This window comes from Radiomyces spectabilis, assembly GCF_025331425.1.
Source record: "Radiomyces spectabilis strain NRRL 2753 chromosome Unknown BYT42scaffold_17, whole genome shotgun sequence".
In the NCBI taxonomy this organism is placed as follows: Eukaryota; Fungi; Mucoromycota; class Mucoromycetes; order Mucorales; family Radiomycetaceae; genus Radiomyces; species Radiomyces spectabilis.
In genome coordinates, this window is record NW_026251942.1 from 491,574 (window position 1) to 516,489 (window position 24,916).

General features: G+C 42.0%; 9 protein-coding genes and 1 non-coding gene across 10 annotated transcripts; 7 read left to right on the forward strand and 3 right to left on the reverse strand.

The window, feature by feature from the left end:
• Window positions 1-742: 742 nt before the first annotated feature.
• Window positions 743-1,933, forward strand: BYT42DRAFT_505194 (soluble NSF attachment protein; the record flags this gene model as incomplete). Its single annotated transcript, XM_051565012.1, has 6 exons — window positions 743-896; window positions 961-1,086; window positions 1,157-1,337; window positions 1,400-1,574; window positions 1,643-1,729; window positions 1,787-1,933. The coding sequence occupies 6 exons, from the start codon at window positions 743-745 to the stop codon at window positions 1,931-1,933; spliced, it is 870 nt and encodes a 289-aa protein (XP_051418690.1).
• Window positions 1,934-3,521: 1,588 nt separating this feature from the next.
• BYT42DRAFT_595987 (FEN-1 nuclease) lies at window positions 3,522-5,256 on the forward strand (the record flags this gene model as incomplete). Its single annotated transcript, XM_051570900.1, has 9 exons — window positions 3,522-3,709; window positions 3,773-3,875; window positions 3,955-4,018; window positions 4,089-4,198; window positions 4,267-4,470; window positions 4,535-4,756; window positions 4,839-4,903; window positions 4,995-5,121; window positions 5,200-5,256. 9 exons carry the CDS (start codon window positions 3,522-3,524, stop codon window positions 5,254-5,256), a joined length of 1,140 nt encoding a protein of 379 aa, XP_051418691.1.
• Window positions 5,257-7,087: 1,831 nt separating this feature from the next.
• On the forward strand, window positions 7,088-7,818 carry BYT42DRAFT_588820 (uncharacterized protein). The gene is made up of 2 exons (XM_051570304.1): window positions 7,088-7,199; window positions 7,265-7,818. The coding sequence occupies exons 1-2, from the start codon at window positions 7,137-7,139 to the stop codon at window positions 7,463-7,465; spliced, it is 264 nt and encodes an 87-aa protein (XP_051418692.1). The 5' UTR covers window positions 7,088-7,136; the 3' UTR covers window positions 7,466-7,818.
• BYT42DRAFT_588823 (uncharacterized protein) lies at window positions 7,819-8,814 on the reverse strand. The gene is made up of 5 exons (XM_051570305.1): window positions 8,691-8,814; window positions 8,591-8,625; window positions 8,468-8,518; window positions 8,224-8,238; window positions 7,819-8,152 (listed from the first exon to the last, which is right to left on the reverse strand). Exons 1-5 carry the CDS (start codon window positions 8,722-8,724, stop codon window positions 8,012-8,014), a joined length of 276 nt encoding a protein of 91 aa, XP_051418693.1. The 5' UTR covers window positions 8,725-8,814; the 3' UTR covers window positions 7,819-8,011.
• A 2,445-nt stretch (window positions 8,815-11,259) lies between these two features.
• BYT42DRAFT_540711 (uncharacterized protein) lies at window positions 11,260-12,966 on the forward strand. The gene is made up of 4 exons (XM_051565547.1): window positions 11,260-11,439; window positions 11,509-11,869; window positions 11,965-12,673; window positions 12,733-12,966. The coding sequence occupies exons 1-4, from the start codon at window positions 11,318-11,320 to the stop codon at window positions 12,765-12,767; spliced, it is 1,227 nt and encodes a 408-aa protein (XP_051418694.1). The 5' UTR covers window positions 11,260-11,317; the 3' UTR covers window positions 12,768-12,966.
• Window positions 12,942-13,692, reverse strand: BYT42DRAFT_588834 (40S ribosomal protein S9; the record flags this gene model as incomplete). Its single annotated transcript, XM_051570306.1, has 2 exons — window positions 12,942-13,581; window positions 13,671-13,692. The coding sequence occupies 2 exons, from the start codon at window positions 13,690-13,692 to the stop codon at window positions 13,031-13,033; spliced, it is 573 nt and encodes a 190-aa protein (XP_051418695.1). The 3' UTR covers window positions 12,942-13,030.
• Window positions 13,693-14,058: 366 nt separating this feature from the next.
• On the forward strand, window positions 14,059-14,736 carry BYT42DRAFT_588837 (60S ribosomal protein L21-A; the record flags this gene model as incomplete). The annotated part of the gene is made up of 3 exons (XM_051570307.1): window positions 14,059-14,079; window positions 14,159-14,315; window positions 14,427-14,736. Coding segments are annotated over 3 exons (485 nt in total), but the record flags the coding sequence as incomplete, so codon positions are not given.
• A 1,783-nt stretch (window positions 14,737-16,519) lies between these two features.
• On the forward strand, window positions 16,520-18,196 carry BYT42DRAFT_595991 (tubulin beta-1 chain; the record flags this gene model as incomplete). The annotated part of the gene is made up of 4 exons (XM_051570901.1): window positions 16,520-16,547; window positions 16,638-16,654; window positions 16,740-16,879; window positions 17,026-18,196. The coding sequence occupies 4 exons, from the start codon at window positions 16,520-16,522 to the stop codon at window positions 18,194-18,196; spliced, it is 1,356 nt and encodes a 451-aa protein (XP_051418697.1).
• Window positions 18,197-19,037: 841 nt separating this feature from the next.
• On the forward strand, window positions 19,038-21,689 carry BYT42DRAFT_588850 (Vps5 C terminal like-domain-containing protein). The gene is made up of 9 exons (XM_051570308.1): window positions 19,038-19,530; window positions 19,597-19,716; window positions 19,792-19,927; window positions 20,008-20,144; window positions 20,206-20,416; window positions 20,490-20,626; window positions 20,704-20,772; window positions 20,837-21,139; window positions 21,204-21,689. Exons 1-9 carry the CDS (start codon window positions 19,081-19,083, stop codon window positions 21,297-21,299), a joined length of 1,659 nt encoding a protein of 552 aa, XP_051418698.1. The 5' UTR covers window positions 19,038-19,080; the 3' UTR covers window positions 21,300-21,689.
• On the reverse strand, window positions 21,633-21,705 carry BYT42DRAFT_t153. Its single transcript has one exon. It is a non-coding gene; the product is annotated as a tRNA-Arg (tRNA).
• Between the last annotated feature and the right edge of the window lie 3,211 nt (window positions 21,706-24,916).

Sequence of the window (24,916 nt, forward strand, 5' to 3'; positions counted from 1 at the left end):
CAACGGCCATGGAAGGAAGAAGAAAAAGCTCAGCAGTTTAGTTCATAAAACAACAAAGTAATAAAGAAAAAGAGAAAAATGACTCGATTAGGTCGAAAAACCTTTGATCTTTTTCATTCGAGAATCGGAGCCCAATTTCTGCCATCATTTTTTTCTTACGTCGATTGCCTAATTGGGCGACTCCGCCTTACCTGCTGAAAAGCTTTTCAACACAGTCCGAAATTTCTCAACATTCTTTGAATGAAATCGCTTAATCGGAAAACCCTAAAGTTTCCATTTGTGGTGAAATTCTCTTTTCACTTGCAATGTTTCTATTTCGCTTATCAAGGAAAAATAAAATAAAAAATGATGATCGTTACCGTAACCTGGGAATCGATCAAATTACCAAAAAAAGCAGTATTGTAGGGTTTGACTTTGGGTCGCTCATCGAAAATCTGATGGCTGCAGTAAAAAAAAAAAAAAAAAGTCAGCTACGACAGACACATCATCAATCCATCAACAAAATCAGTGCATTATTACCATTGTTACAGTGAATCATGAAATGAATGGTAAAATAGTCGATGATTTGATCCAAAGTAAAATACTGTGCTTTTGTCCCAGCAGTGAAAAGAAAAAAAAAAGCCAGCTTTTCCAACAACAAGGGATCACATGATGTGTAGTGTGACTGGTTTCTGCCTTCTGTCGTTCCTTTTTGGCCACTCTGGTACAGTGAGAAAGGATTGCCCATTTCCACGCATTCTTGATGTCCAACGGTTCCGAACAACAAGCCAAAGATCTCATTGCTCAGGCTCAAAAAAAGCTGAAAAGCTGGTCACTCTTTGGCCCATCCAATAAATACGAAGATGCTGCGGAAATCTATGAAAAGGCCGGCAACATGTATAAACTAGCCCAACAATGTAAGCCCGAGCCAACCCCCATTCCGACCATTGCTTTTCGCATTCGCTGATGCTTTTTTTTTAGGGTCACTGGCTGGCGATGCATTTACCGAAGCGGCCAAACTATACAAGAAAGGCAACAGTGCCAAGTTTGATGGTTCGAGAGCATATGAAAATGCAGCAAAGTGTTATAAGCGAAATCAGCCCGCAGGTAACGGACATAGAACTCCGGGGCAGTCTTTTTCTTTTTTATTCTACTTAACGCGAAAACACAAAAATAGATGCTGTATTTGCTTTGAAGGAAGCGATTTTGTTGGATCAAGAAGGAGGCAACTTTCGAGCCGCAGCGAGACATTATCAGGAGGCGGCCGAATTATGCGAAAACGATCTCAACGACAGCAAAGAAGCCTATGAGTCTTATCAAAAAGCAGCCGAGCTATTTCTTGCCGACGATTCCCCGGCGTAAGTATTCATCGCACTTCGTTGTGGATCATCAATGTTCACATGGGCCCTGCACCACATAGACTGGCCAACAAGTGTCTCCTCAAAGTTGCTCAGATTGCCGCGGAGATGGATATGTACGATGTGGCCATTGACAAATTTGAACAAGTGGCGGCTGCCTCGGTCGACGACGCTCTACTCAAATGGTCCCTGAAAGAATACTTTTTGAAAGCCGGTTTATGTCATTTATGTACTGGTGTAAGTAACATAACCTGTGTGTGGAGACATTTGGAATGAGGCGGATATTGATTTTTGAGCGTTGTTAGGATATCATACGAACGAAACAGGCCGTCAACGGTTATTGCGCCATGGATATGTCATTTGAAACCACTCGAGAATATAACCTTTTAAAGGTAAAAGAGAGCCGCCTTCTAGGTCAGTTACGTAATTGACTCAATGACATTACATAGAATATCATTAATTGCGTTGATAATGGCGAAGTGGAACAGTTTACGCAGTGTGTGTATGAATACGATAAACTTACCCGGTTAGACAGCTGGAAGACGGCTCTTCTCTTGAAAATCAAGAAATCTATCGAAATGGAGGACCTGCGCTAATCATACCCAATCCTCGTCGTACCTCCTATACACCGCCTCCCTGTCGACATTTTCTTTTTTTTTTGTGTACACAAAAATGTTATTTCATGCATTATTTATGGATTAAACGATTTCAGCGCCCCTTGTCTCCACTGCTGGTTTCAAATTACGACGCCGCGGGAAGTTGGCAACGTTTCAAGATAAAAAAAAAAAAAAAAGTAGAGATCGGCGACAATAAAATCATAGAAATGAGAGAACATTGTGTGATCCAGGATCGCCGTACAAATCATCGTTGGGCTAATTTTACGTTAGTCGCACTTTATGCATGGAGTATGACCAGCTAATTCCATCACGGAGAATTTGACGAGGACCGTCCTTGATTTTCAACCGAAAAATACCACAGCTCACATCCAAAAAATCAGTGATGATGGCTGAGGAAAGTCTCCAACTCGGAAGAACGAATATTCATTACTTTTACCTTTTACGAAAAGACTTACTCAAAAACTATAACAGACTTGGACTCTTGGTCCACTATTCTCTTTGCCGCTTGGCCTTCTTTTAATTTCTGATGGATCTGTTTCACCAGGATCATGTTTCTATTTCATAGTCCGCAAGAAAAAAAATCGCTGCGACGATCACTAAATCATCCGCGGCAGGTCAGATATTGAAACTATGCCTGCTCCACTATTGATCAACCTTTCGGCTGTGAGCGTCCTTCGGGGTCGCATATTTGGGAGTAAAAGAGTAACTGCCGTTTTGTCAGCTGCATTCAACCGCGTATTTAAAAAGGAAGCCTGACCATATAAAACGTACTGTTTTTGCCAAAGATGTTTTTAGCGGCGAAAAAGAGGTGCATTTTCACAAAGATTGCTCTTTGCATTTCATGTATCCCATGAAGGTGTATATTTCGAGCAACCGCCGCCGCCACAGTTTCGGGTTAGGTAAGCCATTAAAGCTTTTCAAGTCGCAAGTTGAACTGTCATAAGTATACAACTAGCTATGCTCCATGTCGTGCTATGCATTTGATTTATTATTTTATCGTTGTCTGTTCCGTTTTCCACCTCTCAAGTATTAATTTTTCTTTCTATTATCATAAAATAAACCTAATGATGGTGCCCTCTCTAATACTATCTTGTCTCTATCTTGTCTTGTTCCGTCTGTTCATGATTTGGTCCTTGTCCTTGTCTTGTAAAGTACCTCAGCACCACCTTCTTGTCCAGTTGTCGCTGACCTTGTGTAGTATGCGCATAAACTTGGTGAGCTTTGAGAATAGTCCTGAAAGAGACTAGACAAAATGGAGACTCAGTCGTTGTTATCTGAAGAAACTTCCCATTTTACTGTAAAGAAAAGTCTTGTAGCACATGTTGCTGTAGTATCATTTGAAACGATCAGTATCTGATAAATGTGAATGATAAATGAGATAGAAAAGATCTGGGCATTTATGCACAAAGCTTGTCCATGCAAGGTGGTGGAGTTACAATGGGACGGGTTTATCCAATAAGATTCCGGAGGCGAGCTGTCAGTCCAGCAAAATTTTGAGTGATGCGGTAGTCGCGTGGTGAAAATGAAGCAAATATCGATTTGTTTTTTTCCCTTTTGGCTTTGCAGTATGGGAATTCACGGATTGACGAAATTGATTTCGGAACATGCTCCGAATGCGATCAAAAGTCATGATATTAAGAGCTATTTTGGACGTAAAGTGGCGATCGATGCTTCCATGAGTATCTACCAGTTTATGATCGCAGTTCGCCAACAGGATGGCCAAATGTTAACCAACGAAGCTGGTGAAACCACAAGGTAGATCGTCCTTTTTGTCTTTTGAGCCTCATATCACTTTCGACAAATAACACCCACCAATAGTCATCTTATGGGCATGTTTTACCGAACCGTACGAATGGTCGACAACGGCATCAAACCTTGCTACGTGTTCGACGGCAAACCGCCTACCTTGAAATCGGGAGAGGTAAGATCGCATTGTGATTGCCGATGCGATGACTATTATTTTTTTTTATTGTGCTTACTGATAATATTCCTATGTAAAGCTGGCCAAAAGAAAAGCGAGAAAAGAAGAAGCCAAATCAAAAATGGAGGAAGCCCATGAAGTTGGTAAGTCGTTATGCTGGCCCTGCCCGGGAAACGGATCAAACAAACCCACTGACTGGACAACCCATACTAGGCACCAACGAGGAAATTGCACGATTCACGAAACGTACGGTTCGAGTCACACAGCAACACAACGATGAGTGCAAGCGTTTATTGAAATCCATGGGTATCCCCTATGTTGAGGTATGTATCAACGCGATTTGGCAGGCTACAAAAAAATCCTAATGCGATTCTATTGTTTCTCTATTTAGGCACCTACCGAAGCCGAAGCGCAGTGCGCAGAATTGGCACGTTGTGGCAAAGTGTACGCGGCCGCTTCTGAAGACATGGATACCCTGACTTTTGCTTCACCAACTTTATTACGTCACTTGACGTTTTCCGAACAGCGCAAGATGCCCATTGATGAAGTTCATCTGGATAAAGCATTAGAAGGGTTGGGACTCAATATGACAGAGGTAAAAACAGCATACGATCAGACGGATTGGGGAAGTGCTGTGCGGCTGACTGATAGTATCTTAGTTTGTCGATCTCTGTATTCTGTTGGGATGTGATTATGTGGAAAGCATCAAAGGCGTGGGTCCAGCGCGCGCTTATTCAATGATCAAGGAACACAAGAGCATTGAAGCGGCTTTGCCTCACCTTCCCGAAAAGTTGCGCGCAAATATTCCTGACGACTGGAAATTTGACGAAGCAAGGGAACTGTTTGTTAAACCTGACGTGTTGCCGGGCGACAATATTGAGGTAAAACAAAGGAAAGACGACCAATCTTTTCTGACGCCCTGAATTTTTGACGGTTTGATTTTTTTTTTGTTTGTGGGGTTAGCTCAAATGGGAAGCACCCGATGTCGAAGCTGTGGTAGACTTTTTAGTCAAGGAAAAAGGATTCAAGTGAGTGTTCTATTAGTTTATCATGACACAGGCGTGTGCTTTTGCTCTGTGACAGTCACGGTAACTGATCGTTTTGTGTTTGCTTATTTAGTGAGGAGCGAATTCGAAAGTCGTGTGAAAAACTGGCAAAGAATGTCAAGCAAGCCACCCAAAGCCGAATGATGGACTTTTTCAAATCTGTTCCAGGCTCAACCAACACAAACGACAAGAAACGAAAGGTATTGTTGATACGAATCTTTTGCTTTGTTTTGAAAATGGATCATAATTCATGACCTATTTCCCTGTACCCAACCTAGCTAACCGAAACAAAAGGTACCGACAGCAAGAAAAGAAAAGCCTCTGGCAAGAAATGAATACAACCCCCCAAGCCCAATGTAATTTTCTATACATAAAATCATCATGACTTCCCAAGCTGTACAAACTTGCAGGTATACATGTCCTTTGTTATTTTATCAGAAGGTGGATGGAAGAAAGGGCGCAAGAGCGCAAGGGCTTAAGGGATCAAAGCCTTTGTAGATCTGGACAAAGGCCTTTACAGCAACACACTAGCTGTAAAAACTTTTTTGGGTTTTTTTTTTCATTTCTCTTTTTTTTATAAAAGGAAGGATAGATGTGGCAAGGATTTAGGTCTTCGTAGCTCATCGATACGAGATCTCCGGACGAAGGTTTTACATACACTGCCTTCAATCTTAAAATTGTGTCTGGGAGCACATTCAGATAAAAGCTAAAGTGCTCAATTCGCAATTTTGTGATAATCGTTAAGACAAAGTTTCATAGAGTGTATATCAAGACGAAATTTATAGCTTTTCCAGTCGGGGTTTCGTTGGTGGAACAAGGACTGGCATTTTCACCCGTCCTTCAGCGAAAAGGAAGAAAAAAAAATTTTCAGTTGCCAGGGGTCCTACGTCCCATATTCCCGAGATCCCTTTCTGAAAAAACAAAACCCCAAGCTGCAAAAGAGGTAAGTTAAGTTTTTCATCATTTCAGTTTTTTCTTTTTTTCTTCTCCTTTTTTTTTTATCTTTGTTGCATCTCGAAAGAGAAGCAGAAGCTGTGATGAATTCTTTGGTAGACAGAATGCATTAGTCACCGCAACCTCTCAATGGGACTTTACAAAAGGGTCTCATTTAAAAATTGAGTCGAGTTGTCGGTATGACGATATTTAGGCGAATTGCTGAGCTGAAAACACCCTCTTTTCTTATTACCGGTTATCCATCTTCTGTTCATAGTGCGCCACCTCACTTTTTTTTTTCTGACACATAGGACATTGTGGACTCGATCATCATTAGCTCCAAGGTAGAATGCCGTGTATTTTTCTCGTCATTTTGGAATGAATAAACGGAAATAATGAAAGATGATGTATAAAAAATTGTATTTGCGATGACGCTCCGTGCCAATGAGAGCCGTGGCCGATTCTTTTTTTTGGACTTTTTTGTCACCGGCAATTGAGGTGTTGCCTTCAATGATGCAGATCATTCTGGTCATTTATGGCGAGAGCAATGATTGTTATTATGGCTTCTATTTCGAGTTTCAGATCTATACAGAGATGAACCAGTGCTGATGGGTTTCGTATCACACCAGTGAAAAAGTCAAGTTTAGTGCCACTTGTATAAATTCTTGCCGTGCTAATCACTGTAACATATTGTCTTTTTTGTTCCAAGCTTCCAGCATATGATAGCCATATGGAATCCCACACAACAGGATGATGCAGTATGCAAAGCATACTATCATTTTCATGTGAGCAAAACAAAACCTCCAGTGCTGATGAATGCGTAAATGTCGATCTGTTACGTAGTTTCCAGCAGCTTAGATGCACATCATCCAGCCTCCATACATTGTATAACCCTTGATCAGCGGTCACAATGAACTTTTTATTAACACGACGTGCCAAAGTACGGTGTGGACCGCTGGCTATTGCTTGGTTTTTTCAAGCGTCTCCTTAACTGAGCGTCTTAGGAAGAACTAAATATCTTGGTTGTGATATTCCACCTATATTGGCATGCAGTTCATGCACCCTGTTTGTTGGTGGCAACGCATGTAGAAAAACTGGTATGATGGTAGTGAGGTTGCATTTTTTGATGTATTTTACGTGTCATCATCATCATCAGGTTGTGATGACCCGGGGGAAGCGGAGTGTTAAACGGTGAAGGGCGCTAAAAAATTTCAGGTCACAAACCGCGTTGTGCTTGAGTTCCACTGAGATAGGCAAGCTTTATGTGGCAGCATCGTGCTTCATGAGAACATTAGAGGATGCTATTATAAGCGAAACACAGCTGTTGATAGACAATATTACTAAGGTATTAGATAACGTGAAACAATCGTCCGTGACAACCGAACCACTCATTGAGAAACGCATCCATAGTTGAATCAATTGGTCACTTCCACCAATGACACAGAGATCATTCACTTGATTGACAAACTGCGACGTGTGGAAAAGAAGATGTCACTTGTCTTCTTGTTTTTCAAAGCATCCATGTATTCGAATAATATCCGCCAACTAGAAGAATCGTATCCCGGAAAAGTCGACGAAACAAGTGGCACCAATCGACCGGTGTTCCGATAGATTCCTTGTCGATGCTCCAATAAGGCAGTTCTCCGATCTCACTAACTTGCTTACTTTGTTCGTCTATCTATCTATCTATCTTTTACTACCCTATATCATTCTCCCCGCTCCCCCCTAGTCCAATGCTATGCCTCACTGATTAAACACACCATTGGTTGTTGAAGCCTTCCTATTTTACTTTCATGTAGTCTGTGAAAGACGTTTGCTGTGGTTGTCTATCTATTGGCAAGGTAGTAGTCATCAAACAGTTCGTTGCACAATAAAAAGAACATGCTAGGTGCCGAATGTAACAAAAATGATCAATACCGTAACCCAGGACGACCTCTGATGCTTAAAATCCAATCACCTGTATGCTCAGTTAACGTTGAATAAAACATTGTTTTGATTTCATAGAAATGATTGCAAATACAGGAACAATCACTGTAAAGGAAGCAGATTGCGAAACATATACATAAAATGATTCAAAGCGGGAACATTTTGGGATACAACTAGATAACAGTGCGAATTTCTACTGTTTTTTGGGGGGTTCTTTTTTTCTTTCACTGCTTATTTGGCAGCTTCTTCCTTGGATTCAGCATCAGTCTTCTCGGCATCCTTCTTGGAATCATCTGCCTTCTTGGGCTCTTCCTCGGCCTTCTTGCCTTCATTGTTCTTGGGGTTCTCGGGGGAGGTAGCCCATTGTTGAGCCTAAGTTGAGACCATTTAACATATGAAGCTCAATCAAAACACATCATCCTTTTCAGTTCTTGTTTACTTACCGCCTTCTTGAAAGCCTATAAGGGTATCATAAGGATTATTGGAAGGGAAGGGAGAAAAAAAATATGGATTAATGACATGTGCGGGATGCAAACAAAAAAAAAATCAAAGCTCGGGTAGCGTGTCACTGAGTTGCCTAATTATTTTTTTCTCGCCCAGCAAAAAATTTTCCAGCAAAAGGACGCGTTGAACCAAAAAAAAATAAGAGGAAAAAAAAAAATAAGAGAAAAAAACTAATCCACTTGCCTCCTTATGTGAAAGACCAGGATTTTCAGACTTGATCTTAGGAAGTTCCTCCTAAAAGTGCAATTTTGCATTTTGTTAATGGATTTGTTTTGCTTTTATCCATCCTTTATCTCCCGTTCTTACCTTAATAAACTTGTTATAAGGGGACATTTTCTTGACTGCGCAGGAAGCGGTATTGTAAGTTATCGAGCATACAGGCTGGAAAGTCTCGTCATAGGCTTACCCTGATTCTTCTTAGTAACCTTATCCTTAGCCATTATGAAAAGTTTTCAAGCAGATATGATATTCCTTGGAAATGAAAAGATTGGGGTGATTTCCAATAATCGAAAAGAGGAAAAAGATTAGTAGAAATAGCTAAAATATGGAATCAGCCTTTTGTAAGCTAAGAGTTTTTCGGTTGCGAAATCACGCAGTGACTGTCATTCATCCCAAGCTGACAGTATATAAAAAAAAAAGTTCACCCCAGAATGCGTCAACCGCCCAATTAACCTTTTTTACCCTACGATGTCGCGAGACCATTTGGCTCAAACAGTAAGTCCATCTTATACAGTTATCGAAGTCCATACTGTTTCCTTTGCCCTTATTTTCTTTTTTTTCCTGTCAAATAGGGACTCTTTCGTTCTCCACAGAGTTTACTCCGAACATTGTGAAAAATGACGACATCTTTTTTCCCAAGTCAATAATATATTCATCTTATTTTTTTCTGCCCACCAAAGGTAACTCTTTGGGTTTCCATCCAACCGCCAGATGGAATAAAGACTAAAGTCAAATAGGCCCAAGCATCCCGCAAGGATGCACTGTCCGAAACTGACTTGCCAAGTCCCACGAACTCTAAAATGGGGTGGTGAAGGTAAAACTTTCTGGCGCCGCCAGCTGTGACTCTCAAACATGAATCGTTTCTCCAGTATCATTGGCGTTAACGTAAAATGAACCCGTCGAAAAAAAGTAACATAGTATCTCTTTGGGTGGGTTTTCGACAATGCCCATTCACCAACGATAGCGTAAAGAGCCTTTGCTTCTTATTGGGGGACCGGACAACTTTACCAAATAAGGAATTTGTGACGTTGCTGTAACCCCCTTTCTCCTTAGTTCAAAGGTTCTTTCGAAAGAGGGATGACTCGATCAAAACAAGGAATGACTACGACTCACGCGAGTCATTGCATCTTATTCGTCTTGATATTATTTCTTATCGTGTATGAAGCAAAACAGAAAATGTATAGGTACCTTTTTTTTTCGGTCAGCATCAGTCGGGTTGAGGCACGAAAATAATATTGGGATCGGAGAATATGACCATAGATGACGTCTCGGTTATCAATCAGGACGAATCATCTATAAGAGATTAGAAGCTATGACCATATGGGAAGGTCCTATAAAAAGGCACAACTGATATGAAAGGTCTCCATTGGTGAATTGAAACAAATACTTGTTGAACTTTTGGTTCCCAAAAGTCTGGGCTTATCATCCTTTTTCAAAAAAAAAAAAAAAATGCAATTCGCTGGCTTGAATCTCCGATAGGAAAAAAACAATCGTCTACGAAGAGACATTGTTCAGACCTTTTTACGAGTAATTTGTAATCGTTGGTGTATAGTGTGTCATTTGTTGTCCCATTGGACCTACCGAGAGGGAAATGATTATCCACCGTGTATCATCAAATAAGTACCATATGAACACCAAAAAATCTGAGATAGCATTACAGGAAATAAAGTTTGAAAATAGGGTTGCCTGATTGGTGTTGATCACAGCGCCATAATTTTTATTGCGTTACAATGCTGAGGCTGATCGTTCTGTTCCAAAACAAAGGAAGAGCAACGAACGATAACATGCCATTTCAACACTGGCAAGCTATCAAGGAGTCTCTACAAACCCTTTGGCAAAAAATAATGCGCCTTTGGCATTCATCAGAGCACCCGATTCTAGAATGATCTGGAATGTGAATCCTCGCGAACTTATGGTTCCTAGATCCCCTATCCTTAACCACATTGACTGTTTATCTATCACCTCGGTCTCCATTGCCGAGCAAGTAAACAATTTGCTCATCACCGATTAAATGAAGCTCCATTTTTCAGAAAGACCGAAATCCTACCCTGCGCGGTAACGCAACTCGTTCAATGCCCATTTCTCTTGGCTGATACACTGGCTCAATGAGGAACCCAAGTTATCAGCATTCGTACTTTTTCTATTCAGTTAGTACAAGAGTGGAAAAAGAGGTTGTGCCTTGATATTATTGTGAACAATCATACTCAATAAACCGGATCTATAATGGCTTGAATAGTGTCAATTTATCATTCAATTGTATGCTGCAGGTTATCGGTTATCCCATTAGAGCTTTTACTGCTTTTCATTACAAGATAACAAGATTTATTATGGGGAAAAACACCTCAATTTTTGCTCATTTCTGAGGACTCCTCATAAAGAAAAAAATGCATCATGGATATTTAGCCGCGAATGTAAATCCGTGTACTACTACAGATAGTGAACATGAACTATTCCAGTAAAGTAGGAAAGATGATCAGTTTCGGTGTTTAATAATACGCTGCATCTTGGCTCGCTGTTATCCTTCTTTTGCACCAGCTTTACAAGGCCCATAACTCTTATTTATATTATTTCATTTCATTTAAACTGATGGGTATCCCATATGAAGGATGATATGGGTATTCCTTTTCAAATCTGGGGTGTGCGGGGAACGGTTCTCAGGTTTCTTCCTTGGAAGACTCATTTCATTCCATAAAAGGCAATTGGAGTCACAGGAAACCGGAAGAACGTGATTTTCGGGAATTTGCATGTCTGGGATTTTTGGAAGGTTTCCACAATTGGTTGCTGCTTTTTTGGCTCTCGACTTTTTCGACTTCAATGTCACAGGAAGACCCAGACGTCGACTTGCGGAATCTTACATATACCGATAATATCAACGCCAATCTTATATGCTGCATATGTCAATCGCCGTTTATTGACCCAGTCATTTCTCCTTGCGGGTAAAATTGCTTTGACGAATAAACTTAGCTCATCGAATTGAAGAAACTCAACATACTGTTCAACCGTAGGCATACTTTTTGCAGGACATGTATATGCAAGGCGCTTGAAACATCGGACATTTGCCCCATTGATCGATCGGCTTTATCGTTATCTGAGCTGCAACCTGCAGTGAAGATCGTTTGTAACATGGTGAACGAATTGAGTGTTTATTGTCCGCGGGCGGAACAAGGTTGTGAATACACTGGACAACGTCAGTTAATTCAAGGTCATTTGAAACACGATTGTCTTTACACATTGGCAGCTTGTCAACAAGAAGAATGCAAGGAGCTGGTTCTCAAAAAGGATATCCATCGTCATGCCGAAACTTGTAAATATCGAAGGGCACAATGCAACATGTGCAAAAAGCATATGCGGGCATTTGAATTAGAGGTAAAATCATTCGAGATTTTTTTTTTTTTTTTTTTTTTTTGGTGAGCATACGTGGATTGGTTGACTCAAACATTAACGGACGACGGTCTACTTAGGATCATCATAAACTTTGTCCCGCAGAAACCATCCAGTGTCCTCACTGTAACTCTTCACGGTCGAGATCGCAACATGCAGCGCATTTAACGGTGTGTCCTCAACACCCTGTTTCTTGTCCCCATGCAGAATTTGGATGTCAGTGGACCGGCGAACGACAACAACTTGAAACAACTCATATTGAACACTGTGCTTACGAAGGGATTAAGCACTATCTGTACAAGCAAAAAGAACGAGAACAGACGTTGCGTGACGAATTGCGGTTGGTGCGATCGGAAAACGATGTATTGAAACGGCGTCAAGGAGAACTGCATCAACACATCGAATCACTTACGGATCAATTGTCGTTACTGCTACCTCAAGATCCCGGCTTGCCAGAAGAAGCGCGACCGAATTTGCAACATTCTGTCTTGAGCGAAACACGCCGACTAAAAAACGAAGTCGACGAACTGTCCGCGAATATGCAGTCCCTCGAATTGAAGCAGAATGTGGCCCTGATGGAAGAGACGTTTCGATTGCAAGAAGAAATGCAAGCACTAAGGGCGATATGCCATGGTATGCGTATGCAAATGCATTTTGTCATGATGGAACGAAGAGGAAGCAACACGGCCTCTTCCAGTACTTCTGCACCTGTGGTGAGCAATTCGACATCCTCTGTCACCGATACCAACGCATCCATTTCGGCCCTAAGTCGAATGCGCTCTTGGCTTGGTAACGTTTCTCCTGATACTGAACCACAATGAGTGTCATCAAACTAACCTCCATCATAGATACGTCCGGCATCCGACAGGAAACCAAACTGTAGAGTCACTACTTCTTTTTTTTTTTTCCCAATTCAATCCGATTTTTTATACCATCTTCCGATCCACCTTGATGTCCCATTCTTTTCTCTTTGTTCTTACTCCTCTTTCCCTCATCTTCCTCAATTACTTTAATTCTACTATATGCATATAAAGTATATAAAATGCAGAGATTATTCATGATGTGCAGATGTGTTTTATTTTTTTATTTTCAAGTTGGGCGTGTGATTGCATTTAGAAATGACGATGACGGGAGGGGGAGACTAATTTATTCCTCATCTTCCTCGTCGTTGCCACCGGCAGCAGCAGCGGCTCTCTTTCTCTTAACACGACCGGCACGACCGCCACCATAGGGAGAGGTCAAAGCAAAATCGATGTGCTTCTGGGATTCCAAACGGACAATGAAAGAGGGAACGTTGACAATCTGCTTACCAACGCGGATGTGACGTTGACGGATCAAGACACGGGCGTGATGGATAGACTTGGCCAAACCGAGCTTGAAGACTTGAGTCTGGAGACGGCGCTCCAAGAAGTCCTCAATCTTGAGACCCAAGACGTAATCGAGCTTCATGCGGGTTTCGTCCAAGACACCGATGCGAACAAGACGACGAATCAAGGCATTACCTTCGAAAAGACGACGAGGGTCCTTTTCATCCAAGGTCAAAAGCTCACGAGCAGCACGACGAATCTTGGAAAGAGTCAAACCGACGCGCCAGACTTCCTTCTTGTTCTTGAGACCGTATTCACCAACGAGCTTCAATTCAGCATCGAGGCGGGCGGACTCGAAAGGACGCTTGGGAACCTTGTAGGTCTTGGAGTCTATACAAAACAAAAAAAGGGTCAGTCAACTTGAAGCTTTTTTCCAGGAACCATTGCATGGCAGAAAAAAAAAAGGAAAAAACGCTTACAGTTTCTGGAAGCACCGGTCATGGTCGATTACAAGGAAAAAAGAGGAAGTTCCTTCGATTGTGTACCTGCTTTCCCTTTGTCAGAAAAAAATTTTTACCAAAAAAAATTGGCTTCTTGTTGACATCACCTTTTTTAGCCAATCAAAATCCTTCTTTTCGGTTATTGTATTTTTCTTTTTTTTATTGGCGCTCACTGCCTGATACTGTGAATTCTTTCCTTCTCTCTTCACGCTTGGGATAAATAGAGTACGTTTGCTTTGGAAATCAGGACAAAATCTCGGATTAATCCACAGACATGGTGACATTATATCTATGGCGCCATGGATTGGTCCGAGGTTCTCCATTGTAAAAATAGTCCAGTTTTACTGATCTTTGTATTTGTTTTTAGAAATGCCTCACTCGTTTGGTCGTAAGTGGCTGTTTTACGGAATTGGCATTTGAGTGGTTTTAGTAGGACAGCCTCGGTGACCCATACTTCTTTTTTATAGTTCGTGCTCGTACCCGCCACATGTTCTCGCGCAAGTTCCGCGAGCATGGTGCCATTCCCTTGTCCACCTACTTGAAGACCTACAAGGTCGGTGACATTGTTGACATCAAGGCCAACGCTGCTGTCCAGAAGGGTATGCCCCACAAGTTCTACCACGGGTAAGTTGGAGAAAGGGATTTATTGCATTGTGTATATATTGCCGATGCGATCAGGTCGGGGGTCGGTTGACTGGATCAAAAAATACTTAACTTTGGATCCCAATGCAACAGTCGTACTGGTGTTGTCTACAATGTGACCAAGTCTGCTGTGGGTGTGATTGTCTACAAGCGTGTTGGCAATCGTTACATGGAGAAGCGCGTCAACCTCCGTGTTGAGCACGTCAAGCACTCCAAGTGCCGTCAAGAATTCTTGGACCGTGTCAAGGAAAATGCTCAGAAGAAGAAGGATGCCAAGGCCAAGGGTGTCCAGATCAACCTCAAGCGTATCCCTGTCCAACCCCGTGAAGCTCGTCACGTCTCCACCAAGGCCAATGTTCCTCAGACCATCACCCCCATCCCTTACGAGACTCTTTTGTAAAAGCTGTTATTTTTTTTTGTGAAAAAAAAAATCCAACTCTTTGAGCTTGACCTTCTTACAAACTTTGCAAGCTTTTTTTTCTTATTCCTTTTATAATGGGCTAGCTGAGACCGAGCCATGTATTGAATATTTCAAACGACGCTCATCTGTGGATGGATACTATCTTGTTGAATTCATTGATGTTTTACTTGTTTGTTTTTCCTCTGTGATTTAAGAATAAGATGAAAGATATTGAAACTGATAAAGATAATGATGGAAGACACAGAAAGAAGGGTTTTATTCCGTCTTTTTCCTCTTTCGCAACGTACTCAAACGCTAGTATAAAACTCATGCACTTGATGGTCGATAAGATAACTGTATCATGGGTAGATTCAGCGTAGGGTGCATAAAGTTCCAATAAAAGGAAAAAGAAGTTGTCAACTTTGGTTCGTTATCGCGGTCGCGCCAATAACGATAAAGAGTTTGATTCCAACCTTTTAAATGGTTACTATACAACAAAAGATACGTGGGGTGGGAATGCCCAAATTCATGGCAACATCTGAAATGGGTGGATATTTTATGTTATTCAGCATTTGACAATGGCTGATCTAATCAAATAATGAAGAATTGTTTTTATTGCATTTAAACATGCATTTTAATTTGATTTACACTTTTTCAGTCTTCTGAGCGCGTACAGCATTTCGTCTGAAAACACTGGATTTGATGAATTTACCTTGATTTGCTGTTGACATGTAATGAGTATACGTTTGGGTTATCGCAGCATTTTCTTCTTCAAATTCCCCAAAGCTACTTTTTGGTTAATTACTCTTTCCATTTTCAGCGCAAGCGCAGTGTTCTCGATTCGGTATTTGTATATCTTTTGACGTTTATGTGGATAGGTTGGAGGGGTTCTCCAAATGCTGAGCATGTCTTGGACCTTCAGTATGCGCTCTAACCTATTTGCAACACGACCAGTGTCTCTCGAACACATCAAAGTCTTTAGGTTGCTTAATATGCAGTGCGCAAGTCTTAGGTCGTGCTACAAGTGCGGTACGATGTAGTAGGACAGTGACAGTGTTCATCAAGACCATTCTCTTTGCTTGTGTTGGCAATGGTTCTGACACCTCGTGCTGGTAAAAACTGAAAGGATAGTGTGGTCCACTAGTTTTTATTTTCGGATAGTGCTACATTTGACGGCTTGAGAAGGACACGGGTATTAATTTTTTTTGAAACTGCGCTGATTCATGTAAAAATGTTCAATGGACCTGATTTTTATTCAAAGCACGACGTTATGGCATGTGCAGCGTTCTGTTATTGGGCGTGAAAGGATCTGGTGAAAAATAAAAAGGGTTTTTTTTGGGATACGGGAAAAAAAACCTTATCAAAAAAAAAAAAAAAAAAAAGCTCCTGCAACGCACGAAAAAAAATAAATATGGCTGGGCGTTGAGTGTAGGTCAGGAGAAGGATTGGGAGAGGAACTCCCCCTTCCCCCTGTGCACCCTATTCGGAATACAAGCGCGTGTTGTCGCTCCAAATCGATCCGCCAAATTTATTTCAGGCTCACTATTTCGTGCTCAGTCCTCCTTTTCTCAGTTCCTTTTCAGTCGCTCGTGAGTTGGCTACATCCTTTGTATCTCTTTTCTTTTTCTTCACTTTAGTTTCCCTTATCTTTATATTCCAGGTAGGATTGGTGGGAATAGAAAAAACCCACTCGCAATCGAAAAAAAACTTATTCAACCAACCTTCTCTCCGTTTTCCGCAGTCTACTGTTTGTCTTTTGGATCACTTGCCCTAATCGCCGTTCATCATGAGAGAAATCATTCACGTTCAAGCCGGTAAGTTCATCTTTTAAGAGATGGGGGAAAAGAGTTGGTCGGGTTGCTCGGGAAACTGAACGTCTTGATATTGATCCTTGCTTTTTCCAGGTCAATGTGGTAACCAAGTAAATACATGGAAAAAAAGAAGACGATGTTTTTCGTGCTGATTTTCTCGGTCATACTAAAGTGATGGCGTTTTTCTTTATTTAGATTGGTCAGAAATTCTGGGAGACAATCTCGCAAGAGCATGGCCTTGATCCGAACGGCGCATATGCTGGAGACAATGATTTGCAGCTTGAACGTATCAATGTGTACTACAACGAGGGTTCAACAGGACAATATGTGCCAAGGTAACCATTTCTTTTTTTCCTGTATTTTTTTTTGGGGACCTTTTTCCCGGGGATGATCCCTTTGTATCCCCTTTCTTCTTTTTCTTTTTTTATTCTCCAACTCCTAACGAGTTACTTGTCAACTCACCCATGCCTTTGTGAAATAGAGCTGTTCTGGTAGATTTGGAACCCGCAACAATGGATGCTCTTCGTAGCAGCCCTTACGGCAAGCTTTATCGTCCCGATAACTTCATTTTCGGACAATCCGGTGCGGGTAACTCATGGGCCAAAGGTTATTACACTGAAGGTGCCGAATTAGTTGAATCGGTGTTGGACGTGGTTCGTAAGGAAGCCGAACACACCGATTGTCTTCAAGGTTTCCAGCTCGCTCACTCATTGGGTGGTGGTACCGGTTCCGGTCTTGGTTCATTGTTGCTTTCCAAAATCCGTGAAGAGTACCCCGATCGCATGTTGTGTACCTACTCTGTTGTGCCATCGCCCAAAGTGTCGGACACCGTGGTCGAACCTTACAATGCTGTGTTGTCGGTTCATCAGCTTGTTGAGAATTGTGATGCCACCTTCTGTATCGATAACGAAGCTCTGTATGACATTTGTTTCCGCACACTCAAGTTGAGCAACCCTGATTATGGCGAGTTGAATCAGTTGGTGTCTGCTGTCATGTCGGGTGTTTCCACCAGTTTGCGTTTCCCCGGTCAGCTCAACTCTGATTTGCGCAAACTTTTCGTGAACATGGTGCCTTTCCCGCGTCTTCACTTCTTCATGGTTGGTTTCGCTCCTCTTACTGCTTTGAACTCGCAACAGTACCGTAACTTGAGCGTTACCGAGTTGACGGCTCAAATGTTCGATGCACGCAACATGATGGCCGCTTCCGATCCTCGTCACGGTCGTTACCTTACCGTGGCCACCATTTTCCGCGGTCGCTTGTCTACCAAAGAAGTTGAGAACCAGATGCTCGCCGTACAACAAAAGAACTCGTCTTACTTTGTGGAATGGATTCCCAATGGTGTCAAGACCTCGTTGTGTGACATTCCTCCTGTGGGTCTCAAGATGTCCGGTACTTTCATTGGTAACAGCACGGCTATCCAGGAATTGTTCAAGCGTGTCAATGATCAGTTCACGGCCATGTTCAGACGCAAGGCTTTCTTGCATTGGTATACTGGTGAGGGTATGGATGAAATGGAATTCACTGAAGCCGAATCCAACATGAACGATCTCGTCTCGGAATACCAACAATACCAAGAAGCTACAGCTGATGATGAGTTATTGGAGGATGAAGAGGAATATGGTGAAGAAGAGGCCGTTCTTGACGAAGAATAGATACCATTGTCTTTTTTCTTTATATTTTCTTTTCTTCTAATCACACTTCCACATATCATCCAAGCACCTTTCCAATTACTTTTAATATGTAGTTTAAAATACAAATGAATGCCCATCGACAAAAGGAAAAAAAAAAGCACGAAAAAAAAGAAAGCGCAAGAGTCCAAAGTTAGTTCACCCTTTGGGGTTTCTCTGCAAAAGAAGATGCCCAATTTTTTTTTTCTCTTTCATCATGTCCACCCTATTATGCTTTTATGATAACAATAAAAAAAACATTCGAGTTTCAAAATAAGTTTGCGCAATCAAAGAGACTACAGGCTATTTTTCTACAATAAAAAGGGCATTGAATGAAGACTAAAGAATACGACACTTCATTTCTGTGCATCGTGTATATCAAGCATCGATCAGGGTAAAATTATGTACCACTTTGATAATGTCGTGTAGCGAGGCCAAAACAAAGTAACGCCATCGGGCTATTTTGGTGTAGTCCACCTTTTGCAAGACTGATGAATGTTCTCTTGAATCAGCTCTTATGATAAATAAGCGACACGTTGATAGAGATGTTTATGCTATTCGGTCAGTATGACGAACAACCTGAGTAAAATCAAATTTCTAGCATCCTGTCGAAGGATCAGCATCAAATAAGCGGGGGCAACTGGGATGATGGGGAATCTTGAATAATAGGATCCTTGTCGCTTCTCTATACCAAATTCTCGCAGAAAAAAGGGTAATGGATGAGTGATGAAGAAGCTGTGGGTGAGGGGCAGCAGAAACCGAGCGGTCTCATGCAAGCTCTTTTGTTTCCAAAAAAATCTCGCACAAGTCACGCTTGTGTTCCGTGGTTGATCACTCTTTTTCTTCCCGAACCCCATTTTGTATATAGCATGAACCGCTCTTCACTTGAATTCCCTGAATCCTTGGAAGACAATCCCTTTGCCGATGTTTTATCACCGCATCGACCGTCTTTTTCGCCATCGGCATCCACTTCTCCCGAAGTAAACCACCAAGACCTGCCGTCGCTCACCGAGCAACAGCAAGACCAACAACAACACCACCACCACCACCACCAGCAGCCAGAACCCGTGGATGAAGCGTTGCAAAACGATACCCAGACACTATCCACCAATGTCAGTGCAACAGAAACGACCAAAGGAGCTTTAGACGCCAACGCGGAAGAAACACTCCACGACACTATGGAGCACATGTCCTTATCACCTCCGCAATCCACTGATCTTCAAGCGTCGAACCAACCAACACTGCTTCCGACAGTGGCGGACACCGCTTCTACGGAAGACTATGATACCCAATCAAGAGACGATAACGAGACTACGGAGGTGCGTATTCTGGCTTAGTCAACTGTTGCGCATTTATTTTCATTTTTGCTAAACTTGTGAACCTAGTCGCAGTCATTCGAGATTCCCAAGAGCGGTGTACGTCCATTTTTTGAAGTCTCAGTAGAGGATCCTCAAAAAGTAGGCGACGCTATCAATGCGCATATTGTATACAAAGTCAAGACAAAGGCAAGTATATACAATAGGCAACCGATCTTCTAGAAATCAAGTCAGTTTTCTAAGCAAAGCACAAATCCACTACAGACCAATTCGCCCGCTTTTCGGTCTTCGGAATTTGTCGTGGCTCGACGTTATCGCGATTTTTTATGGCTTTACAATCAGCTTGTCCTCGGTAATCCTGGAGTCATTGTACCACCCGTGCCTGAAAAACACGCCTTGGGTAAGCCAGAGCAAAATAAGCGATCGGTTACAAGTGATAAGGCCCAGGTATTCATCATTCCCGTGTGGGGGAAAAAAAAGGTCGTTTTCAGGATGAATTTGTAGAATCGCGACGCATTGCTCTCGAACGCTGTCTGTCGAAAATTGTATCTCACCCCATGCTGTATGGCGACCCAGATCTCAAAGTCTTTTTAGAAAGCGAATCTTTTAATATTGAGGTAACTACGCTATTTTCTAACTCGGATAGACTGACGTTACTGAAATGGGAGTGCGGATTAGAAACGTCAAAAACGCGCTGAACCTGAAGCACCCAAAGTCAGCTTTATGCGATCTTTTGGTGAAACACTCACCAATGCGGCCACCAACCCATTTTCGAAATTTGTCGAGGTCGATGATTGGTTTGCTTCCAAAAAGAACCAGCTGGATGCGCTCGAGAATCAACTGAAAGCCTTGCTCAAAAGTGTTGAAGGTCTTGTAAAACAAAGAAAAGGTATAAAGAAAAACAAAGTTTTGAAAAAATACCACCATTCTACAATTCAAAGTTAACACAAAAGGATGATCAGATTTGGGTGGCGCCATGGCTGATTTAGGCGAAAGTATGTTGCCCCTGGCATCGGCAGAACTGGATAAGAACTTGTCAACCCATCTTACTATCCTCGGAGATGTTCAAAAGCAAATGAAAAACTTGCATGAGCAACAGGTACTGATCCATTTTTCTTGCGACGCTGTTGTGTGGGCTGGTCAAGTATGCTAATGTGATCTGGAATTTATCACTAGGCTCAGTGTGACATTTTAACACTGGAACATACGATTGACGAATATATTCGTATTATCATGTCCATCCGGGTAACTTTTCAAAGGTTCACAGAAAGAGAAACTGAGACTAACAATGGCTTTCATTTCATTACAGCTAGCTTTTAATGCACGAATTAAAGCGTATCAGATATGGCAGCAAGCCGATTCCGAGCTGCAAAAGAAGCAGGCATTATTAGAGAAACTCAAGAGCCAACCCAAACCAAAAGCTGAGAAAGTAGCTTCGGCAAATCAAGAGATCATTGACCTAAAGGGCCGAGTAGAAGAATACGAAAAAGAATTTGAAGATATCTCCAAACTGATCAAGAGTGAACTGGAGCACTTCGACAAGGAGAAAGTCGAGGATTTCCGGGACAGTGTGGACCAATTTCTAAGCACCATGGTAGAGCACCAAAAACAGGTACATGTTTGCAGACATTGCTGTGACAGTCAAAGAACCATCCTTACAGGAAAAAATTATTTAGGTCATCGCTGTATGGGAAAGCTATTTCGAACAAACCGAAGGATTGCAACTGGAGAATGACGATGAAGCCAATCTTTATGAAGAAGAAAATGTTTAGGTTCACGCACACTCTCCGTAACTTTAACCCAAGGGATCTACGCATATAATGTTGGATAAATACCTTTGATAGGCAAGGCGGTAATTGCGCCGACCCTTTATAATTCATCGTTCCACAGACTTTTTTAATCGCTCTCAACCACTGATACCGTGTTTTATTTTGGGGGACGACTTTTGCCACATGTTCCTTTCCGTCTGTCACATCTTTTAATGCAATGTTATGAACTACGACAAAAACATGTTCCCATTAGCGTATGAAACAGTTTCTTTCACCGGGAGCAAATAAAAAAAAAAATGATTGGTGGAAAACCTTTCCCAAAAAAATATAAAAAATCGAGGCTACCAGGGGTCGAACCTGGAATCTCCTGATTCGTAGTCAGGCGCCTTATCCATTTGGCCATAGCCCCTCATATTTTTTGAGAATCAGAATGTGTTAGACAAACCCCAAAATGCAGTCACTGTGACGTCATCATCACGTGATTGTGAGCGTTGTTAGGGTGATGTGATTGGTTAGAATCAAAATGTAACATCAACTCCATAGTTTGAATTGCGCTGGCCATGGGGCATTTTCTTTGGATCATCAGTAATCTTTCGAGGTTCGTTAAAAATGGGCAGTAACGTACAACGAAGTGGCTGAATGGAGTCTGTAAATCAAATGGAGGGTACGGTGCTTATTTCTTACTGCTCTAATTTTTTTTTTAAGAATGAGATCGACATTGTTATTTATCTTTTATGCTGTCGCCAAGGATACAGTATTGGTCCTCGGCGATATTCATTCTTGTCATGAATGGAGTTAGGATTGCTCCTCGAGATTCATTTTATAATGTCAGTACTATATCTTTGTTGTTTATTTTCGCATTATTGGAAGTTTTAATCCTATTTCTATTTGTTTCTGGCGTATCACTGCAGATTAAACAGACTGGAATAAGAGTGCCACATGCACGATTACATTTTTATCTTGAGATTGATGGATGCTCTACTCTTTCGATCTGAAATTTTGAAAAAGAGAGAGATTGCATTGTATTTGTTTTATTTTAAACTTCCGCGTGATGCATAGGGAATCTTGATCCTGGCAACCGTGGCCAATCTCGACGGGTGGGATAATGAAATTGCCGCTGCCTTAGCCTTCGGTGTGATTCTTGACGTGCCAACTGTGAATAATACATTTGCCGCCGCCTTTCTTCAAGAATTCCCGTGGAACAAGGGCGTCGGATAGGGTAATCATAGTCATCGTCATATATGTAGGGGTAACCCATCCCCGGTTCAGATTCGAAATCCTCCTCTTCCTCGTATATTTCATCTTCGTCCTCTTCCATCATATCTTGGTATTCGTCAAAGGTATCTTCGTCTTGTGAATGGTCGTTTTCGGCGGCTGGGTATACAAATTGTTCGGGCGGAAAGGTTGAAAAACGAACCTTCTTTTTATCTCCCTGCAAGGGCGATAAAACGGTATATTGAGGCTGTTTTCGGCGAATGCGATGTGAGGTAGATGGAGAAGAGGATGAAGGTGCGTCCGTCGGTATGACCTGCACAGGTTTTCGTTTTACCATGGGTTTGGATGGTTCTAGTTTCGATGGCTTGGTTGACGCCAAGTCATGATGTGGCTGCGGTTGGTCTTGGCGCTGTTGGTTTTTATTGGGTGGCTGCTGCTGCTGCTGCAAAGGACTGGACGTCGATAGGGTGGGTGAGAAGTGACCGGGCATGAAATTCATGGGCGGACCGTATTGTGCAAACATTTGAAGTGGAATACCATAGTACATGTGTGGATTACTTGGTTGCAGAGGCATCATGTTGCCATAGGGTAACGGGGATGATGTTGACGATTGAGGTTGCGGTTGTGAAGGAGACATCAATGACTCTGGCATGGCGTTGGACATGAGGCGGGCTAACCATGCTCCGTGGGTTTTCAGAGGATAGATTCCAGCTGGTAGTGATTGTTCGGGCCAGGAACGACGATCGAGAACCACCAGGTCCACTGTACGATCGCGACGTTCATCACGAACGATCAGTTGCTTGTCTTTGGTGTCGACGCCTGTGACTGAAGGATGAAAAAAAATGACCACCGTTTATTTTATTTTTTCATCTCTGTACATGATGGATAACTGTCTGTCTCGTTATTTTTATTTAACTTACCCAAGATTACCGGAGAATATCCGCTTGGGGTGGTTTCCCTTCGTATCACGATCTCGGGGGTTGGATTATCGCTGGTGCAGACGACGTGCAGAAGAATGGGCTCGTGAGGGCCAAAGTCAGCCGTACTGTTGAACACCTTGGGTTGATCCAGTTTGAATAATAAATAAATAAATAAATGAACAAATATAAAAAAGAAAAAAAAATATCGAGATGGACGAACTGAAAAGAAGCTTTTTTTTTTCTTTTTTGGTTGGCTTTTTGAAAAAGATTGAACACATGTACCAAAATGGGATTGTTTATCCTTGCACTTTGCTGCACAAGGCTGCCTATTTAGGAACATCCGACCTGGATGTTATTGGGGAGCCCTCTTTTTTCTTTTCATAACAGCGCCAACCAAAAGATTACGTGCTGGCCAACATTGGTCAAAGAATAAATAACCTTTCCCATATTTACATTTTGTCTGTAAAAATAGTTCCAATGCACGTTCCACCGACTAAATGCTTGCTTGTGATACACCTATTTTCTCGTCACCTATATGTCACTCTATTCTGCTCGTCCAACCTCAGAAAAAAAATAAACTAACAATATAATGAACTCGACAACTTTTAAAAGGCTTTATGTATTTTGTCGGTTTCACATGGACATCTAAAACCAGCGAGAGGACTAGAGAGATTGAATGAAACTTTTGGATTTTCACGGCAATGAATTCAATGGTATAAACTCACAAAGATGGTCGTCACGGCCTTCAAGTTGGTACGGTTGTTGGACGCGTCGTTGGTATCATTCACGGTATCATGGGTCCAGTCGAGTCAGAAGTTTCTGACACAATGAACCGTACGTATTTCAAAATAAATTGTATTTTACAAGGTGGACATGGTCGCTCCTTTCAAGTTATTAACTATTATACAAATGGAAGAAAAAGGATGGAAAAGGAAATCGTTGTTTTGTTCTAGCGTTCGTTTTTCTGACATGTCGCTAAATTCGGGGCCGCTGTCAAATAGGCGTAGATTGGTAGCAGTTTTTGGCTGAATTATGGTTTTGGGTCCCTGAGAGCGGTAGTTTTGGTTGGCCTGGTGATCTGTGCTACCAAAAGGTAAATATCGAAATTCGAAAGAAAAAACAAAGGTGGTCCAGAATGAATGAAACTGAAAACTTACAAGAGATGATTTAGCTGATTTTGGATAGGAGGAAAGACGCGGACGGATGGATGGATCAATATCTGTCGAACTCGAACTGCTGTCACTGGGTCGATATTTGAAGCGACGATTGCCCAGGGTGGCGGTCGTGGTATCGGGTTTTTTGATGACATGTTGCCGTGTCTGGTGCAATGATTTATCAGGTATGGTGGTTCGTGACGGAGGTATTGGCTTTCTCGGACGTCGTCGAGGCATGACGCCTACATCTTTAGGTTCGCTAGGTTGCCGCAGTGGTGATTGACTGGTACTTGAAGAAGGCCTTTCGTGTAGTGGAGTTATACGAGGACTG